This window comes from Salmo trutta, chromosome 37 (assembly GCF_901001165.1).
Source record: "Salmo trutta chromosome 37, fSalTru1.1, whole genome shotgun sequence".
NCBI lineage: Eukaryota > Metazoa > Chordata > Actinopteri > Salmoniformes > Salmonidae > Salmo > Salmo trutta.
Window position 1 is genome coordinate 9,129,945 of NC_042993.1, and position 20,913 is coordinate 9,150,857.

Below are 20,913 nucleotides of genomic sequence, written 5' to 3' on the forward strand. Positions count from 1 at the left end.
TTTCAAATAATCACTTTCAGTCCGATTTAGAAAATAGACAACTTCAAATCATATCTATAGTATTTATTAATCTTAATGAATTCCATATATGACAGGTTTCAAGTCCCAGTCACGTCCCAGTTTCATGTTTCAAGTCACAGTTTGGCAGCAGCAGGCTGGGGTCCCATCCACTTCTCTCCTACAACACAAAAGGATATGATTGGATAAGGTCTGTGCTGAGGTGAATCTTGATGGGCTCAAAGAGATGATAGTAATGATATAGGAACCAAAATTCAAAACAATAGAATCTACCATATCTAGCAACCAGGAAGCAATAATGATAACTGTCTTGAGTTGTGTGATTACATAACTTTTCTATCAAAAGGCTGTGAGGTGCATGACATAAAACATGTAAAATGACATGTGATGTATTACAATAAGATGTACAGTATTGATTGCAGTCCCATGTAGATCAGTTGATAGAAAATGGCGCCAGGATTGTGGGTTCGATTCCCATGGGGACCAGTACAAAAAAAGTATTAAAATGTATGCACTCACTACTGTAAGTTGTTCTGGATAAGAGCGTCTGCTAAATGACGTAAAATGCCAAATTGCTGTAAGTATATAGCCTACAGTAATTGTTATCATCTTAAAGGTTGACTTTGGACACAAAAAACGTTCGAACCTCGCCCCTTTCTCAATTTGGGGTGTGACTTTGGTGGTTTGTCGATGTGTCATTCTGGTCATGCGCGCCCCGCGACCGACTTGGCTAGTTCGTTAGCTAAAATAGCCACTGTAGCAAGCCAGTAACTCCTCCAGTATGTGTCGACGTAATATCACAGGATTCATTTTGGACAGAAGCTATAGAGATCGGTAAGAAATGGCACTTCTGTAGCTAAATATTGTATTCATCCAATTTGTTTTTAAGCATTACATGCCCTGGTATGATGGTGGATTGATCAGTCATACTGGTAAAGTCAATTCTATAATATGCTTATTTGTGAATATTCTGATGCATCCAAAGTGGGAGTTTATGCAGGAACATGACACCTTATGATGCCAGAGGAAGTGTGGGCTCACCAATGCAGTGGGCAATGAGCTCAAACCGGTCAGAGCCAAAGAACACCTCTGCCTTTCCATTCACATGACACACAGCCAGAGGAAAACCAAAGGCCTGAGAGAGAGTACAAAGACAAGGTGAGATAGCGAAAGAAGTGAATGCACTGATGCTGATGTCCACTCCCACACTGATGGCTGCTATTGTCATTAGTATGGGGCTAGGGGTTGGTTGGGAGGGAACAGGGAGACGAGGGGGAGACACTGACCCTATGGTCCAGTGCTTCCTGGGTGGATCTCTTCAGCTTGTCTTTGATTTCCTTAGATGTGGACAGTTTCAGCAGCTCTTCCACCTCACTGGCTGAGAGCCCCGCCTTCATGGCTGCCTGGAAAAAAACATGAATCACATTAAACAATCAACCTGCAATGTTCAACTCCATGACGCCACTATCTACCCAGACCCAATCTCAAAATGCTCTAGGAGGATTATACCCTCCAGCACTCAGGGATTGTGATCTTGAGAGCAATTGCATTAGTGTTGGGAGATAACACTTGTTTAACACTTTAGTAAAATGCACATTTTTCAGATATTATGTGAAAGGCACATGGGAAAAACACTAGACAGATGAATGGAGAGAAGCTTTGAATTCAAGCTACAGTGACTGAGTACATCCTGGTACCTCAGAGAGTGATGCAGGCTGAGTAATGTCTTTGTCTTGGCTCCAGATCCTCATCCACAGCTCCCGGGACACCTGCTCTACCTGCTTATCTCCTCCCACCTCCCTCTCCTGTACCGCCGCCACAAAGCGCATGGCAGACAGCGAGCCTGGGGCAGACAAATACATGGTTGCAAAAGAAAAATGTGGTGACCGTGAGGTCAGCAAGGAGTTTATTTTGCTTGAAGGCGAGGCACAAAAAGGCCAAGAGAGACCATACAGAGCAGTGTATTAGGTTCATAGGGATAAAGCTCATTGATAATATAGAACAGACATGTTAAAAGCACAGATGTTTTTCTTCTTGAGTGTCCCCAACAGACAGCAGTACTCAATGGAATGTTACAGGGAGAGACTTCCTGTCAGCACCAGCTACCAAATCTTGCCCTACTGTACTAAGGCCAAGACCTGTTAAAGATGCTGTTTGATCTATATTAGGAAACCTCATTGATCTTTAAGATATGGTCTATATAAGAAACAGTACTGGCATATTAGTGCTGTTCCCACCCTATGTGAACATATATCCAATAGCGTTGTTATAAGCTTGGCAAAATAGGCTACTGGCATATTTACATAAAGGAGATGCAGGGGGGTTGCACCTTTTTCAAACATGGCCTCAAATGGATCAGCAGGGGGACTGATGGGGACCTGGAAGTACTGGGCTAGACGGTGCAGGTCTGTGGTCATATACAGGAACTTGTTTGGGACCAGACCTGGGGGCTTATTACCTGGAATACAGGATAAAAGTACAATCAGACTTTACATCACAATGCAGATGACTCATCATAATGACTTTTTAATGGCTGACTGAAAACATGTGCAATGTAAACATAACAATCCATCCATAGCCTATTGTGAAGTCTGGTTTGTGTAATGTTGATCTTAGCTACTTACCTGACCCTTGCATGATGCCACCCAAGAACGCAGGACGTAGTTTAAGGTCAATGTTCCACACATTTCTGTAACGGCACATGATCTAAAGATCGGATACATGCATTCACAATGATTAGTCAATGCATAGAACTCTACCTCTGAAATTTAAAAATGTACAATCTAAAGACACTAACCTCAAAGCCAAGCCATGAGTAGGGAGAGACCACGTCATAAAACAGTTCAATCACTTTCCTGGAACTTGCCATCTGAAGGATTTTGTATTTTTTTACTTATAAAAAATAAAATTATTATTATGATAATGATTTATTATTGAAACAATATTAACAATATTACACATCAATACGGGGACATTCCTGTGAATACAATGAATATTTTTTAATAATAGAACACCAGGACAAACACCCCCCCCCCTCACAATTTAAAAAATAATAATTCAGCACATCATTAATCATTAATGTGTGGATACAGTTAGCTAGTAGTAACATCCGCGTAACATTGTCATTGCACTGCAAGTAAAAACGTTCCTGTAGCCAAAACTATTTATCTAGTTGTAACATCCGCGTAACATTGTCATTGCACTGCAAGTAAAAACATTCCTGTAGCCAAAACTATTTATCTAGTTGTAACATCCGCGTAACATTGTCATTGCACTGCAAGTAAAAACATTCCTGTAGCCAAAACTATTTATCTAGTTGTAACATCCTTGTAGCGTTGTCATTGCACTGCAAGTAAAAACGTTCCTGTAGCCACAAACACTTCGTTATAACGTTATTTTGTGGGGTAAATTAAAACGTTCTAACTTATGTCATTGTTAATTATGTGCACGTTACCTTTGACCACCAGCTAGATGTCCGTCTGTTAAAGAAAAAACTGTGTCAAAGTTCAACCATTGAAAACAATCAAATACACTTTGCACTCTGATTGTTTTCAAGTTTAGAAATGTGCACATATGCAACAAGAGTCCATTCAAATGACCCGTGCAAAAGTCAAACCAGTTGTTAACTTTGTTCTTTCGTTGATTAATTCAAGCGTACATGGAACCTACCAATAAAGACACTAAACTTGGAGCCACTTTAAATAACCCGGATAGAATTACCTGCAGTCTAGCGCCCAGTGCGCTAGACTGTCATGGCTAGATGGGATACACTGTGTTAAATGACATTTAAAGTAGTTTTTTCCATAGCTAATCCTAATCCTTTTCCTAACCTTAACCTAATTCTCCCAACCTGTTGCGTAAGACCTTCTTACCTGCTACGAAAAGTAAATTCTAGTAAATTTGTGACAAACTGTATTCCATCTAGTCAAAACCGTGTTTGCTTACTTTCTATATTCTTCTTCTTAAAATTGTATTGATAGGCGCATACATCGCCACCTTCTGTAATGGAGTGTGAGGCCGGTCACACCTACCGTACCTATACTACTAGACATTCTTCAAAAAACACTGACCTAATAATAGTTTGCAGCCATCCACGAAAAAATATAAACGCTGCATGTACAGTGCTGGTCCCATGTTTCATGAGCTGAAATAAAACATCCCAGAAGTGTTTCATACAAAAAAAAGATGATTTCTCTAAACTGCACAAATTTGTTTACATCTGTGTTAGTGAGCATTTGATCCTTTGTCAAGATAATCCATCCCCTTATCGCAGTTGCTAGCTGTGCCACTAGAGACCGTGGTTCGAAACCAGGCTCTGTCGCAGACCACATGAATATTGATCTTCAACTAGTAGTCATAAACCACCTGAATATTGATCATCTAGTAGTCATAAACCACCTGAATATTGATCATCTAGTAGTCATAAACCACCTGAATATTGATCTACAACTAGTAGTCATAAACCACCTGAATATTGATCATCTAGTAGTCATAAACCCCCTGAATATTGATCATCTAGTAGTCATAAACCACCTGAATATTGATCATCTAGTAGTCATAAACCACCTGAATATTGATCATCTAGTAGTCATAAACCACCTGAATATTGATCATCTAGTAGTCATAAACCACCTGAATATTGATCTACAACTAGTAGTCATAAACCACCTGAATATTGATCATCTAGTAGTCATAAACCACCTGAATATTGATCATCTAGTAGTCATAAACCACCTGAATATTGATCTACAACTAGTAGTCATAAACCACCTGAATATTGATCTTCATCTAATAGTCATAAACCACCTGAATATTGATCTTCATCTAGCAGTCATAAACCACCTGAATATTGATCTTCATCTAGCAGTCATAAACCACCTGAATATTGATCTTCATTTGATTGTTCTTGAAGGTTTGGTCATCTTGAAAAATGTATTTTTATAGCAAGAACATTTTCAAACACCCAGCTTTGTTGAACATTGATCTGGGTGGCCAAATCTCCTGGAGAGCAAGCAGAATTTTCTTTCCATCCCTATTTTAAAGAGATAGATCCTAAATGACAAAATATTAAACATTTGTGTCCTTACCTTCAAAGCAGTCTATGGACAAGCAGACGCCAACCTATGATTTGGTTACCCACTGCCATCAACCATTAATAGTAACATTTCCTGTGCAGGGCCTTGTTGTAGTGTTAACATGTTAGCATGTAATCTCATACAACTTTCCACCTGATAACATGGATCAATCCCAGTTTACAACCTTCCCACTGTTTTTAGCATTTGCCTGTCTCCCTACATCATTCAATTACTGTCTGAATAAAGTGTCAAACCACTTAAAAAATGTGAAAAAACATATTAGCATACTTCACATATCATACCCCAAAAAAGTAACAAAGTAGTCAAATTTGGAGTGTTCATTTAATGTTCAAAGCATCCTGAATAAACTTAATTTTCCACCCTGGTAATAGGCCTAAGCCATGTCAAAATACATAGAATTTCAGGCAGCCCTGAATTGTTACAATGCTCTAAAATAGTAAAATGGTAATAAATATTGCATGACTTCGTTATCATCCATTTACTACAATGATGTACACATATTAACATTGAAAATATTCTAAAATAATATATCTGTATTACTTGCTATGAAAGTATCAATTTTAACATCTTATTTTACAGCTTGTACAGTGCATTCGGAAAGTATTCAGACCCCTTTACTTTTTCCACATTTTGTTACGTTACAGCCTTATTCTAAAATGGATTAAATATTTGTTTTCCTCATCAATCAAAACTCAATATCCCATGACGATAAAGTGAAAACGGGTTTTTAGAAATACCTTATTTATATAAGTATTCAGACCCTTTGCTATGAGACGCGAAATTGAGCTCAAATGCATCCTGTTTCCATTGATCATCCTTAAGATGTTTTTTATAACTTGATTGGAGTCCACCTGTGGTAAATTCAATTGATTGGACATGATTTGGAAAGACACCTGTCTATGTAAGGTCCCACAGTTGACAGTTTATGTCAGAGCAAAAACCAAGTCGCGAGGTCAAAGGAATTGTCCGTAGAGCTCCGAGGCAGGATTGTGTCGAGGCACAGATCTGGGGAAGGGTACCAAAACATTTCTGCAACATTGAAGGTCCACCAAGAACACAGTGACCTCCATCTTTCTCAAATGGAAGAAGTTTGGAACCAATAAGACTCTTCCAAGAGCTGGCTGCCTGACCAAAATGAGTGATCGGGGAAAAGGGCCTTGGTCATGGAGGTGACCCTGAACCCAATGGAAGCAACTCAGTAAAAAGCACGACAGCCCGCTTGGAGTTTGCCAAAAGGCACCTAGAGGACTCTCAGACCATGAAAAAACAAGATTCTCTGGTCTGCTGAAACCAAGATTGAACTATTTGGCCTGAATGCCAAGCGTCACATCTGGAGGAAACCTGGCACCCTCCCTACGGTGAAGCATGGTGGTGCCAGCATCATACTGTGGGGATGTTTTTCAGCGGCAGGGACTGGGAGACTAGTCAGGATCGAGGGAAAGATGAACAGAATAAAGTACAGAGAGATCCTTGATGAAAACCTGCTCCAGAGAACTCAGGACCTCAGACTGGGGCGAAGGTTCACCTTCTAACAGGATAACGAGCCTTAGCACACAGCCACGACAACGCAGGAGTGGCTTCAGGACAAGTCTCTGAATGTCCTTGAGTTGCCCAGCCAGAACCCGGACTTGAACCCGATAGAACATCTCTGGAGAGGCCTGAAAATAACAGCTGTAATGGCTGTCGAAGGTGCTTCAACAAAGTACTGAGTGAAGGGTCTGATATTTCAGTGTTTTATATGTTATAAATTTGCATAAATATCTAAAAACCTGTTTTTACTTTGTCATTATGGGGTACTGTGTGTAGATTGATGAGGGGGAAAAACTATTTCATCCATTTTAGAATAAACCATTTTAGAATAAGGTTGTAACGTAACAAAACGTGGAAAAAGTCAAGGGGTCTGAATACTTTCCAAATGCACTGTACATAAAAGTATCCACTCGGTTATTACTAAAATATACACATAATTCTGTCTGTCTACGTATTCTCCTGGGGACTAGAGTGGTCTTTGACCTCTGTGGAGCCCAGGTTGTCTGTGGGTGGAAAGCTGGGTTCAGGGGGCTTGTAGGCCAACTCACTGAAAGACAAAAAACAACATCTGTCTGTCTGTCTGTCTGTCTGTCTGTCTGTCTGTCTGTCTGTCTGTCTGTCTGTCTGTCTGTCTGTCTGTCTGTCTGTCTGTCTGTCTGTCCGTCCGTCCGTCCGTCCGTCCGTCCGTCCGTCCGTCCGTCCGTCCGTCCGTCCGTCCGTCCGTCCGTCCGTCCGTCCGTCCGCCTGCCTGATTTGTCCGTTCTCTGTAGTGTCTTACCTCTCTCCATCTCTCTCTGTAGCAGCCTGGAGAGGGAGAGACAAACCAACAGGGGTGGTCAGTATTTCCCATAAACATATCAATAAGATATTCAGTGAAAAAAGAGAAAGTGCTTCCATCTTCAGTATGGGTTACCTTGGGCTTCTGTGGGAGCGGCACCCCGCCCATCTTTCTAGGCCCCCCGAGAGTGTCAAAAGAATTACTGCGCACCCTAATGGCTCTCTGCAACAAAGACAGGAAATATGGATGCCAAGTCCAAAACCTACCCTTTCCCCACACTGTAGTGAAAAGTCAAGGATTTCTGACCTCACCTTAAAGTTTTCGATGAACCCTCCACTCCCCTCAGTTACACCCCTCATCCCCTCAGAAGTCGACAGGGCGGACACAGGCGAATCTCCAATCATGCACTGGGAGCGGGTGGACAGTTCCGCCTGCAGACCCTCCAGGAGGGACGAACGGGTGCGCAGCTTGAAAAGATAGGATGAGAGGAGAAAGGGAGGCAGAGACAGAGGAGAGAAGGAGGCAGCATATAGGAGTTAAGTAAGAAATGGGGAGCAGAAGAGAGGAATTAGAAAAAAGGAAATACTTGTTTCTTAGGTTTCTGATCCACGTAAAAAGATACCAGATTTGCATCTAGAAAGTCTTTGGCTGTGTGCATGTACTGCCTCAAGCATTACTGATACATTTATGATGGTGTTAGTGTTGTTCTTCTGTGGTTACCTCCAGTCTACTGAACCTCTCAGCCTTATAACAGGAGATCTCTGCATTGATAAGCTTGGTCAGGAGGAACTCTCTCAACAGGGAGCTCTGGAAGATAGGCCAACAGAGACACACTGAGAATGCATCATGGTCTTTTACCATGTCACCAAGTTCAGATGTGAATTCTACTCACCTCTGTGAATATGGGAGGATCAGGGAGGGAGGGACCAAAGGGAGGTACATCCTCTCTGGCTGTGACTGACACCTGCAAACAGACCACTTTCAGGTTTGAAAAAGCCTTTCCATTCCAATAAAAATAACTACAGTGATAAGAGATCAATGTGTCTCTCATTTTGTTTTATCTTCCTACCTGGAACACACCTCCTCCTCCTGCCTCCCCCCCCTCGTCCCCCACTCCCTTCCTCACCCTCCTGACCACTAGGAAACAGTGCAGGAAGTGTGAGCCGATGACATCAGACAGAAAAGGGGTGTGGCCCTCCTGGTAAACAACAGCAACGATGTCGTTGCCAATGTGTCTCTTCCTCTGTAGCTGTAAGGAGTAATGAGTAGTAGGTAAGAGGGAGCCACTGGAGCTGGGTTGAAGTGATTGACCGTGGATGAGGATGATTTGGTGTCGTTATTCAGGCTATACCTGTTGTGTATCGCCCTCTGTGAAGGGCAGTTTGGTGGACACATGGAACATGATCTCTCTGCCGTGGAAGGAAGTGAAGACCGCATCATTTCCTGTCTGGCCGTGACACACGTCCAAACCTCCTCGGAACCTGGAAGAGAGGGAGGGAGAGAGAGAATGGGGGAGAGAAAGAGGGAAGAGGCAGTCGGGGAGAGGGAGTGACAGTAAGCTGCTGGTATCTTCTTATTCATCTCTTCCTGTTACAATGCCATATTTCTGTAATTTCTCCATAAGGCCATGTCACCATGTAGGTTATTGTACATTACCCAGTGAACCCTTGAAGTGCAACTGTAGCTCCCAAAATAGAGAGGAATTCTTGAAACTCTTCACTTTCCTCATTGTTACAGAGTATGTCCTCCTCTGTCAACTGTAAAAGATAGAGAGAAAATATGAGCGGTAATGTACAGTAGACTAGTGCTACTATTTAATGCTTCCAAGCTTCTGCCTGCATTCCAGTTATTTACCTGTCCCTCTCTCTGATACAAGACACCAAACTTGAAATTTGGAGACACTCTGTGTTCATCAAATGCTGTTATAAGATCTGGTGCCTGAAAGACAGAGGGGAAGAGAGAAAGGAAGAAAGAAGCAAAGAAAGGGAGAGAGGGAGGAAGAGATAGAGAGATAAAGGGGAAGGAGAGAGCACACATTTTTGTCAAAATTGTCTCAGGGTTTAGAGGTCATTTGAAGAGTACATTATGTGTAACATGAAGGCCTAAAGCATTTGGGAATGTGTACAGTGAAAAATAAGTACCTTGAGGTAACTGACCACATCAAATCTGTGCACAGTCACACTGTCGCATAGCATCTGAAAAGGACATGGTCAGTTTAGTTTTTTTCAATGATGGTAAATGCTTTCAGTAAAAGTATAATAAAGGTTCATCTAAAATACACATGTCTGTTGGAGAGACTAGTAATGGTACCTTGGCCAGCTCCACAGCAGATGGGATGTTTGGGAACAGAGACACAGAGAAGACCCCATGCATAGAGCATTCCCTCATTCTGGAAAGGAAAGACAGACGTAATAACTGTTGCTCATGGAATTCACCAGGGTGTTTCATTACATTAACTGAATCATTTCCATTCTTTCTGATACAACCTCAGTATTACTCTCAGCCTCTTCTCTTCTTCCTCCAAACAGACAGAGAGGAGGAGGGGTCCCAGGGTGGGGTCCACTGCTGTGAACGAGTGATGATACTGACATAGGAGAGAAAGTCACACGGCTACTATGTATGTATTTCATCATCTTGGATCATAGTCCATCTCTACCGTCAAATGGAACAGAGAAAGAGTAGTCCTATGGGCGGTACTCTACTAACTCGTGAGCGGAAGAACTCCTGGTAGTATGTGGCCTCGCTGTCTCTCTCCATGATGTCATAGGTCTCTGGGTCTAGTCCGTAATGAGAGGATGTCGGACTGGTCTCAGCAAACTTCTGTAGCGGGGGGTCTATCCAGTAACCACCCAGCTTTGGAGGCAGGATCAGAGGAAGGTCACAACCTATCTTCAAAAGCTGAGACTTTCAAAAGGGTGAGATGATAATTAAAAAGTCTGGTGTATCCAATTAAATGTAGATCTAGCAGTATCCGTAGGATAATGTTTGAACTGACATGCTTGCATCAGCATACCTAATAATGAGTTTTATGTATGCTGGTATGAGTGTTATAACTATTGTGATGCCAGTGTTTTAGGGAACAAAAATGTCTGTATCGTTGAGAATATTGAAAGGTCAATGTCAACACACACACGTGTGCACACAAATCTTGACATTATATTTTAGGAGAAAGACTCACCCTCAAAGGCAGAGGGAATTCACAGCGCTGTTCATCTAGCCTGCTGCTCTGATGAAGGAGAGTGAAGGTAACAGTGACTGACTGATTGACTAACTGGAGAGAGAACTGTTGTACACACAGAGACTACACACAACAGAGGGAGTGGTGCTGTACACTCACCTGCAACTTCTCAATGATCTCAAACAGCTCTGTCACCTTACATGGAAAACACAGACAGACAGACAGACAGACAGACAGACAGACAGACAGACAGACAGACAGACAGACAGACAGACAGACAGACAGACAGACAGACAGACAGACAGACAGACAGACAGACAGACAGACAGACAGACAGACAGACAGACAGACAAAGGAGGTTCAGGGAGAAACAGGAAGAGAAACAGTTAGACAAACATAGATGCAGGGAAATGCAGGGAGACTAAATTAGTGATGATGTGATCAACAAATGCAAAAAGGATATGATGAAAGACACATTATCACAATTAAGTCCTTTTACCTTCTGGTTGCTGCCAGCAGAGAGTAACGGTTTGGTCTCGCTGGTAGGGGAGTCCAAAATATCCAGAATGCTGTGTTCTAAAGGTTCTGGTCTGCTACAACAGGTGGAATGACAGAGCAAAGTAATGCAACCCATCACTTTTCCTATTCATCAACTGCAAGTGTATCAAGCTCTAAATCCAGTGTTAAATGACCAGCGAGAAATAAACTACATCTAATGTGGATAAAGGTAAATAAAGGTATTTTAAGTTTTACTCACCTAGTCTCATTTTCACATATGAACCTGTCCACACTGTGAATAGGGAAAGTGGTAACTCCTTAGACAATGTGCCGCATGACATTAAGGACTACTTCTATGAACAACTATTTCAAGATTTTATTCAGGTTCTGACACTAGAACCAAAGCATTTTAATTTGTTCTCAATACTGTGACTGTTACTCACCCTCCATATGCCCCAAAAGTGAAACTTCTCTTTCTGGAGAAGAACTTCTCATTTCTGCTGTCTCTCTCCATCGTTCTGTGTGGGTGTTAGTGCTTGTGAGTGCCAGTGTGCTAGCTATAGTCAATCAGTGCTGCTTAGGGATGAACTAAATCACTCCCCTCCCTCTCTCTCTCTCTCTCCTCTCTGCCCCCTGCCTCTCACTCATTTAATCTCTCTACTTCCTTCCCTCTATCCTGCTGTCAGCCAGACTAGCAATATTAACCCCATCTTGGCCGCAGGGACACGCACTGATGGATAACAAACCCCCATGACCCTGCCCTGACATACAGTACATGTATGGACACAGAGACAGAGGAGTCTCTGGGTATCGATCACCATGCTCTCAGAAACACAGGTAGTGGTCTCACTGACTGGGTGTGTGTAAAGATAGGAATGGTAAATAAATAAATGCATGAGAGATTGCCTCTTTAGACCTGTTACCCTTTGAGTCTGTAGAACCATCAATTATTGACAGCACATACTGAGAGAGGTGCAAGGCAACGGGAGAGGAGAGGAGAGAGGAGGGGAATGGGGATGGGTGGTAGTGGAGGGGGGAGGGGTATTGAGGCACACTGCTAAAGGGGGAATAAAAAAGAGGAAGGGAGGTTAGAAATACTGTATCTATGAATACAACATTAGGCTTCATTTGTGCAATAAGGTCAATTATGTTGTGCCATTGGTAGTATTTAAAAAAATCTTTGTTATCAAGGAAGATTTTTCATATCAATCAAAATACCCTTTTCTGTGTTTGAAACATTTATGCAGGTGGGTGATGCGCACCATATTGGAAGTTGTCACGACTTCCGCCGAAGTTGGTCCCTCTCCTTGTTCGGGCGGCGTTCGGCGGTCGTTGTCACCGGTTTTCTAGTTGCCACCGATCCACGTTTTCTTTTTCCATTTGTTTTGTCTTCATTGTACACACCTGATTTCCATTTCTAAATTATTGTTCACCTATTTAACCCTCTGGTTTCCCCATTGGTTATGTGCGTGATTGTTCCGTGTTAAGCTGTCGCGTATGTTTGTGAGCTGAGTTTGTTTCCCCTACGTGGAATATTTTGTTGTTTTGTTGAGTAAAGACCTTTATTACTCATTCTCGGTGTCCTGCGCCTGACTCCGTCCCACCTGCTGCACATTGACTCTTGACAGAAGTTCTCATAGACGGTCAGCTAAAAAAGCCTCCATTTACATGTTGCTTATGAGTAGATTTATAATAATAATAATAATAATAATTATAACAATTAGGTGGGTGCTTACATTTGTCCTATTTCACACATGTACAAGTGTGTATTATACACATTTGTGAATTTGTCACAGAAATTGTCGTTTTGTTGAAGGGAGGACCAAGGCGCAGCGGGTATGTGGATACTCATATTCTTTTAATGAAAACACGCAAAGCATCCACAGGGAAAACAATAAACAGTACTCACGACAACAGGAACAGTTTTGCAGGCTCACAAAACGCAGTGCAAAAACAACTACCCACAACCCCAAAGAAAAACACACACTACTATATAGGACTCCCAATCAAAGGCAACTCAACACACCTGCCTTCAATTGGGAGTCCAATCACCAACACAACACTTAACACACAAAAACCCTGCCACGTCCTGACCAAAACTAATACAATTGCTCCCTCTGCTGGTCAGGACGTGACAGTACCCCCCCCTCAAGGTGCAGACCCCGGAATGCACCTTAAATAAGAAAACACAAAAAAATCCCCAATACCCCAACAAATCCAATACACAATAACCCCTAAACAATAAGGGAGGGAAGGGAGGGTGGCTGCCGTCAACGACGGCACTGTGCTACACCCTCCCTCCCCAACCCACCTATCCTGGAGGTGGCTCAGGTGCGGGACGTGGACCTCGCTCCACCTTCGGCGTCGCCCACTTCGGTGGCGCCGATAGCTGCGCCAGGCAGACGGGCCACTCGGGCTGACCCTGGCAGACGGGCCGCTCTAGCTGGGCCGGAGGACAGGCGGGCCGCTCAGGCTGGGCCGGAGGACAGGCGGGCCGCTCTGGCGGCTCCGGGCAGTCGGGCGGCTCTGGCGACTCCTGACTGGCGGGCGGCTCTGGCGACTCCTGACTGGCGGGCGGCTCTGGCGACTCCTGACTGGCGGGCGGCTCTGGCGACTCTTGACTGGCGGGCAGCTCTGGCGACTCTTGACTGGTGGGTAGCTCTGGCGACTCCTGACTGGCGAGGCTGGGCTGACGCACTAGACGCCTGATGCGTGGGGCTGGTACTGGACGTGCCAGCCTGTAGACACGCACCTCCATGCTAGTGCGTATAGCGGGAAACACCGGACCGTAGAGGCGCACTGGCGGTCTTGAGCGCAGGGTTGGCATCACCCCTTCCGGCTCGATGCTCACCTCGCCCTGGCACAGGCCGGGCGCTGGTACAGGGCGGACTGGGCTGTGCGTGCGTATAGGCAAGATAGTGCGCACCTCAGCGAAACATGGCGCCCTCCACCTCATACGCTCCTCCATGTAATCACGGGTAGCTGGCTTACGGCTCTTCCTTGGCCTAGCCAAACTACCCGTGTGCCCCCCCAAAAAGAATTCTTGGGGGTGCCTCTCGGGCTTCCTACCCAGCCGTGTTCCCTCATACCGCTGCCGTTGGTTCTTCTGTCCTGCTGCCTCCACTCTCCTGAGTGCCTCCACCTGTTCCCATGGGAGGCGATCCCTTCCGGCCAGGATCTCTTCCCAAGTGTAGGCTCCCTTGCCGTCCAGGATGTCCTCCCATGTCCAGTCCCTTGTGCTGTACTCCTGTGGCTCCTTCCTCCTCCGCTGCTTGGTCCTTTTGTGGTGGGTAGTTCTGTCACAGCAATTGTCATTTTGTTGAAGGGAGGACCAAGGCGCAGCGGGTATGTGGATACTCATATTCTTTCAATGAAAACACGCAAAGCATCCACAGGGAAAACAATAAACAGTACTCACGACAATAGGAACAGTTTTGCAGGCTCACAAAATGCAGTGCAAAAACAACTACCCACAACCCCAAAGAAAAACACACACTACTATATAGGACTCCCAATTAAAGGCAACTCAAACACCTGCCTTCAATTGGGAGTTCAATCACCAACACAACACTTAACACACAAAAACCCTGCCACGTCCTGACCAAAACTAATACAATTGCTCCCTCTACTGGTCAGGACGTGACAGAATTGGACATTTGTTAGGTTACTGGCCCAATGTTCTTAACCGCTCAACTACCTGCCGCCCAATTTCACATTACTTAGGGATTATAATTTGATTTTCGCATTCTAGCTAACAACTGCTACATCCAAAATATATGTTTTTTAAAGATCACAAACAAATATAATCTTTCCGACTATTCAAGCAATAATCAAAACATTTTAAGTGTATGAGAAACCAAAAAGTGTTCGCCCAGCAAAACGTCAATCAAGATTCCCTGAACTGTCATTGGCTATAATCCAAAACTTATTCTGCAGAGGTGCAGAAGTTGGTTGTTAGTAGGGTACGTTGTTAACCTCTGATGTAAAGTCCCTTATTTAGGGGACTAGTAGCGGTTCTGGACTGGTTCTGAGTGACCAAAATGTTTGTGTACAGAACGTTCTATGAACGGTGCAACGTCAATTGCTTTAAACTCAGCAAAACAGCTCTCCCCATTCAGATGGCACCGTTCGCAAGGAGCTGAGATGTAGGCTTTGAAATCTTGCACCTCATTTGCATATGAGTGACTTGTCACATTTTTTGTCCTATCCAGACAAAGGATCTATTCTTCTGGCTGTGAGCATAGGAGCCCCACTTGCTATAGAGATGGGCTCTCCAATCAATGAAACTCAAGATTCTCAAATGGAGATAACGTTCGCGGTATTTAGTTTTAGCTATGTTGGATGAACAGATTACTATACTTCTATATGAAAACCCTTCAGTTGGCATGCTGAATGGCAGTCAATAAACATGATATTTCCCCAGTTTGACAGATAAATAAAATGTATCAGGAACATATTATACATGTAATTGTATTCATGAACATTGAAGGGAAGAAGTCTGAATTTGCTCAATCTAGTTCTGTTTATCCACCACAAATATTTATTTGGATGGAGACCAAAGTTCATAACTGGTTCCATGGTGGCAACATTCTTATTGATTTCAAGCAGCTGCTTCCTAGAGATCAAACACAATCATCAGTATCAGTGAGCTGTTGTGAAGCTCCTTCTAAGAATCGCCCTTACCAAAAAAAGTGACATTTGCTGAAATTTTCACGTGAAACCATATGTTCACGTGTATTACATTTTAAGATCACATGTAACACCACCTTTTCACATGTGAGGAGAATAAAATGTTTTTAACTCACATGTGAATTGCAGTTCTACGTGTGAATAATAAAAGTAATGAGTAATGATAACTTTTCTTACTAGTACCGAGTCGATGTGAAGAGGTACAAGTTATTTGACGTAGATATGTACAGGAATAAAGTGACAGATAGTAAACCGTAAGCCAACATCAATTAGTGAGAGCTGAGAGCTGTCAAAAGGATAATATTCTTTCTTGAAGCCTCACAGGTCATAGACAGCTTGGTTAACCAACTGGGCATAGAGCGGCGAAGATCCACCAGATAAGGCAGGAGTTACAAACAGTTCAAGGAGGTGAGTGAAGAAGAAAGACCAGCATTGTCAGAGCTACGGAACATCCTCAGGGCCTTGTAGAGAGCTGAGTGGCATAGAAGGCATAGGAAAAAGAGGGCAAGGAAGCGGGCTGCCTTTTTAGCAAATCTCTTTGGATTCACTGAACAGCTGCTAGGTCAGAAGCACAGTGGCCACCTTACCTGCTCCAAAGATGAGATCAACAACCATCTACGCAGCACGTACAGCAGCGCAATCAGAGAGCAAGATGGAGCACTGCAAGGCCTTGATAGATCTACCAGTACCAACCACAGAGTTAAACAAGAAGGAGCCCTGTTGGAAGGAGGTACAGGAGGTTGTAAAGAGGGCAAGAGCATCCTGAAGGTGATCTGGAGGTGGGGCAAAGTCTCTCAACAGTGGAGATATGCAGAAGGATTCTGAAGGAGAAGAACTCAAAGAACATCGACCATTTCAGAACCATCTCGCTGCTCAATGTTGAAGGAAAGATATTCTTCAGCATTGTGCCCAGCCATCTGACAGACTACCTCCTGAAGAACTCCTACATCAGTCCAGAAAGAAGGGATCCTGGAGGTGCCAGGATGACTGGAGCACACAGGCGTGGTCAAGCAGATAATTAGGTAAGCCCGGGAGAGCAGAAGATACCTTGTTGTACTGTGGCTGGACCTCACGAATGCCTATGGCTTCATACCCTATATCCCAGGCAAGATCAGGGATCTCATACTGAACTACTACAACAATTTCAGTTTGAGAGTCACCTCTAGGTCCACAACATTGGAATGGCACAGGCCTGGGAATGGAATCATCACGGGCTGCACCATTTCAGTGATCCTGTTCGCCGTTGCCATGTCAGCGGAGGTGGAATGTAGAGGCCTGCTAACCAAGTCTGGCGTGCGAGAACCTCCTATCAGAGTCTTCATGGATGACCTGACTGTGACAACAACATCCATCCCAGGGAGTAGATGGATTCTGAAGGGGTTGGGGAAGCTTGACACTTGAACTTCAAGCCAGCACCAACTAGATACCTGGTGCTGAAAAGGGGGAAGACTGTGGACAAGTTCCTGTTCACCATTCAAGACACAGAGAAACCGGTAAAGAGTCTGGGCAAGATGTTTGACAGCAGCCTGAGGGACACAGCATCCATCAAGACATCCAACCAGGAGCTGGAAGTGTGGTTGGCTGCAGTGGACAAGTCAGGTTTACCTGTTCAAGGCTTAGATATACCAACATGGTGTCCTCCCACGGAACCTCTGGCCCTTCCTGGTATTCAAGGTCCCGATTTCTACAGTCGAGCAAATGGCTGGGATTACCTCGAAGCCTGAGCAGCACTGCCCTGTACAGTCAGAAGAACAAAATGAAGCTACCCATCAGCAGCCTGAATGAGGAATTAATGGTGACTCGTACAAAGGAGGTGCTGCAATACAGGGAGTCAAGCAGCCCGAAAGTCTCCTAGGCAGGTATAAAGGTGAGGACAGGAAGGAAGTGGAGGGCTCAGGATGCAGTAGAGCAGGCTGAGTCACGGCTACGGCACAGCGTGCTGGTGGGTAATGTGACTCCGGGAAGAGCTGACCTTGGTAGCATTACATCACCACGCTACGACCAGGCCCAAGGGAAAGACAGGTGGAAGCTAGTGCAGGAGGAAGTGTGAGCAACAGTTGAGGAGGAGGGAGCCAGCAGGATGGTAGGAATGCAGCAACAAGATGGGAGAAAATGGTGGAAAGTACATGGTCCGAGCTAGGGCTGGGCGATATGGCCAAAATCTCATATCCCGATAAAGGTAATTTCATATCCCGATAACGATACATATAATGATATAGCACATTTTCTGTAAATTCAATGAATACATAGTTTATATAAAATGACCACAAGTAAAGGCCTATTTCTTATTACATTTTGAATTATACTCAACAAATAAAGGTACTTACTCATATTTGATTATTTCTCATTTTATTTAGAACCTTTGTGCAAATGTTCAATTAAGCATTTAACAAAATATAAAATATGAATGTATAAAATCTAAATAGGTAAATAGAAACACTTCAACTATAGTTGCAAACAAAATAAATATAATCCTAATATATTTATTTTTGGGGGGGGGGGCTTGCCTGTTTTGCATGTTATTTTGGTATTAATACGTGTCACATACCAATTTGCATTTGGTTCCTTGGGTCGAGTGTTAGCACCAACTCACAAAACCCCCATTTCTCGACCGTGCAAATTGGGGCCTTGTCTTTGCAGATGTAAGTTGTAACGGCAGCTGTTATCTCCCTCCACCTTCGTGATCTTTGCCATATGGTGTGCCGCGGGAAAAAGCCTCTTGCAACGTCTGAGTCGGAGGTTTGTTTTGAGCACTCGACTGTACTTTTTTGGGTCTCATTCATAGACTCTCTTCGTACTGTTTCACATGATTATTGCGTAGGTAGTAAAAGAGGCTAGTGGTGTTCGAGCCTGTTGTCGGGATCGGCCTGTGGCATATTTTGCAGAGGACGGTTTTCTGGTCCGTGTCAGACTTTTCATACCCAAACCACATACGGTCTCTGTGCTCTGTGTCACATTCACTCTCCTCCATGTTTGTTTGTGTTGCAAATTTCCTTCCACACGACACGTGTGTAAGAATGCAAAGCAACGTCCAATTGACCAAAAATATTGCCGTAAAGAGTGTGATTTGCGACATAACAAAATAAATGATAGAGCATAATATGAAACGATAGATGTCACACGATATATATCGTCATATCGCCCAGCCCTTTTCCGAGCTGTGGAAGACCGAGCCCCATCGCATCAAGTTCTTGATCCAGGTAGTCGACGATGTCCTGAAAAAGAAAAGGAGAGCCGCACACTCTAGGAGCACAGATGCAATAATTCAATAAACAGCCAAGCTGTCTTCATCAGGGTAAAGTCTACAACATCCTACCAAGCCCATCTAACCTGTTCTGCTGTGGCAAGGTCGATTCACAATCATGGTCTCTGCCTAAAGAGATGAGTACATCCATTCTCAACTGCTGCTCAAAAGCCCAAGGCGAGGGTCACTACCACTGGTGCCACAACCTGGTGCCTAAAGCCATTGTGGAAACCATCTGTCAGAATGCAGGCACTATGGTTTAAGACAAAAAAACATCTTCAGTGGGATCAGCCACTACAAGCGCCTCAGACAAGCTAAGTAGGCCATTGCAATCGTCAGAGCCGGGGAAAAGCCAACACCAGCTACCAGAACCGCCACAGGTCTTTTCGCAACAGCTCAAGACTGGGAGCTGAAAGTTGACCTGGGAAAGCATTTCAAGTTCCCAGACATCATCACAGCGACAACATTGAGGCCAGACATTGTGCTGCTTTCCAAAACCTCCAAGCAGGTCATCTTAATGGAGCTCACTGTCCCTTGGGAGGACCGCATTGAGGAGGAGAATGAAAGAAAATAGGCCGAAGTATGAGGACCTGGTGGAGCAGTACTGAAGAGCAAGGTCTGAGTCTGTCGAAGTGGGATGCAGAAGGTTCGCAGATCAATCCTTCTACAGGGCATTAAGCCTACTAGGCACCAAAGGGAGGAAGGCCATCAAGACAGTGGAAGCGATGCTTTGGCTGTTAATTGTTAATTAACCATGTTAAATTTCAGAAATGTCAACTTCAATGGGGTAGGGACGTCCCAAGGATTTTGGATAGCACAGATCCAAGTGCACATTGAGCTGTGCTAGTGTGCAGGTGTTATCTGCTCTGTTAAACTGAATCTAAAAAGAGGGCAATAAACACAGGTTTTGCAAACAGGTTTTGCCTAGATGGTTAGTTTGTCAGAAATGACTTTTCGTAGCAGGTTAGGAGAATGTACACTGCAGGCTAGGATAATAAACATAGCAGGTTTGAAGAATTAGGTTAGATTTGGGAAAAAGGTTAAAAAAATAAAAAAATTCTAAACTTTTGACATCAATTTGATAAACTGTATCCCATCTAGCAACGACCATGCGAAAGTGAGTAGTTTATGTTGAAAACAACGGGCATCCATCTTGGACGTTGTCTCTAGTTCATTTATAAGCTAAGTGCATTCTGCTCCTAAAATGAATACCAACTTTACCCTCTTCATGTAAAAATGAAAAACTGCTGTTGGGTAAACTATCCGTCTATACCTGAAAATATATCTACTATGTACAAAATGTATTAGCTAAAACGATTATAACTATTATCGTTTGTAGTTCATGATTAGCCATAATTGTATAATTTTTTGTCTTATACGGCCAGCTATATGTTTATTGTGCCAGCCCTACTTCTGCAGCTGTTTAACAAATAGGCAATACCAGTTGCTTCTATGATTTCCTAAAAGTTACGTCACTGTTTTAGCAGTATATTACCGAAGTTATCTATTGTAAGTTATCTATTGTATCTATTATCCTTTGGAACCAGGATTGATCATCACGTGTTGTTAAAGGGATAGTTCACCCAAATAAAAAAATTACATATTGATTTACTTATCCTGTAAGCAGTCTATGGAAAAGGTATGAAAGCAATCCATGATTTGGTTTAGTTTTCCTAGCAGTTTGCACATGAAAACATTAGCATTTGTGGCACAAATCCAATACAAGTCATGAGCAATGTTCCCTCACATTTTTTTGGGGCACTGAGCAAATTTCAGGTCTGCAGTGCGCAAACTTGAAAAGTCAGTGAAAAGTTAGTGCAACTTCCAGCATGTGTTTTCTGTGAACACTGAGGCTGTACACACTTTAAGTCACAGTTTTAAC

General features: G+C 43.5%; 1 protein-coding gene across 6 annotated transcripts; it reads right to left on the reverse strand.

Annotated features, from left to right (window-relative positions):
- Positions 1-48: 48 nt before the first annotated feature.
- On the reverse strand, positions 49-11,627 carry LOC115176374 (glutathione S-transferase kappa 1). Of its 6 annotated transcripts, XM_029736361.1 has the most exons (26): positions 11,542-11,627; positions 11,358-11,390; positions 11,100-11,193; positions 10,760-10,795; positions 10,601-10,648; positions 10,129-10,326; positions 9,909-10,006; positions 9,733-9,811; positions 9,564-9,617; positions 9,277-9,360; positions 9,079-9,179; positions 8,774-8,903; positions 8,549-8,671; positions 8,315-8,386; positions 8,143-8,229; positions 7,734-7,889; positions 7,558-7,644; positions 7,423-7,448; positions 3,473-3,497; positions 2,816-2,887; positions 2,643-2,724; positions 2,348-2,476; positions 1,716-1,861; positions 1,305-1,421; positions 1,060-1,153; positions 49-178 (listed from the first exon to the last, which is right to left on the reverse strand). In XM_029736361.1, the coding sequence occupies exons 1-26, from the start codon at positions 11,610-11,612 to the stop codon at positions 135-137; spliced, it is 2,286 nt and encodes a 761-aa protein (XP_029592221.1). In that variant the 5' UTR covers positions 11,613-11,627; the 3' UTR covers positions 49-134. The 6 variants fall into 6 exon arrangements, with proteins under 6 accessions (XP_029592221.1, XP_029592226.1, XP_029592224.1 ...); XM_029736366.1 differs by lacking the exons at positions 7,423-7,448; positions 7,558-7,644; positions 7,734-7,889; ... (13 more) ...; positions 11,358-11,390; positions 11,542-11,627 and adding an exon at positions 3,891-3,982; XM_029736364.1 differs by lacking the exons at positions 7,423-7,448; positions 7,558-7,644; positions 7,734-7,889; ... (13 more) ...; positions 11,358-11,390; positions 11,542-11,627 and adding an exon at positions 3,891-3,970 and having other exon boundaries at positions 2,816-2,910.
- Positions 11,628-20,913: the final 9,286 nt, after the last annotated feature.

Bases quoted from the DNA above. Each gene is read 5' to 3' on its own strand.
- LOC115176374 (XM_029736361.1), bottom strand. From the start codon at position 11,612: ATGGAGAGAGACAGCAGAAATGAGAAGTTCTTCTCCAGAAAGAGAAGT. The intron at 10,649-10,759 runs GTGAGTGTACAG...CTCCTTCATCAG, and splicing joins AGATCATTGAGAAGTTGCAG to AGCAGCAGGCTAGATGAACA. The intron at 10,327-10,600 runs GTGAGTCTTTCT...CCCTTTTGAAAG, and splicing joins AATTCCCTCTGCCTTTGAGG to TCTCAGCTTTTGAAGATAGG.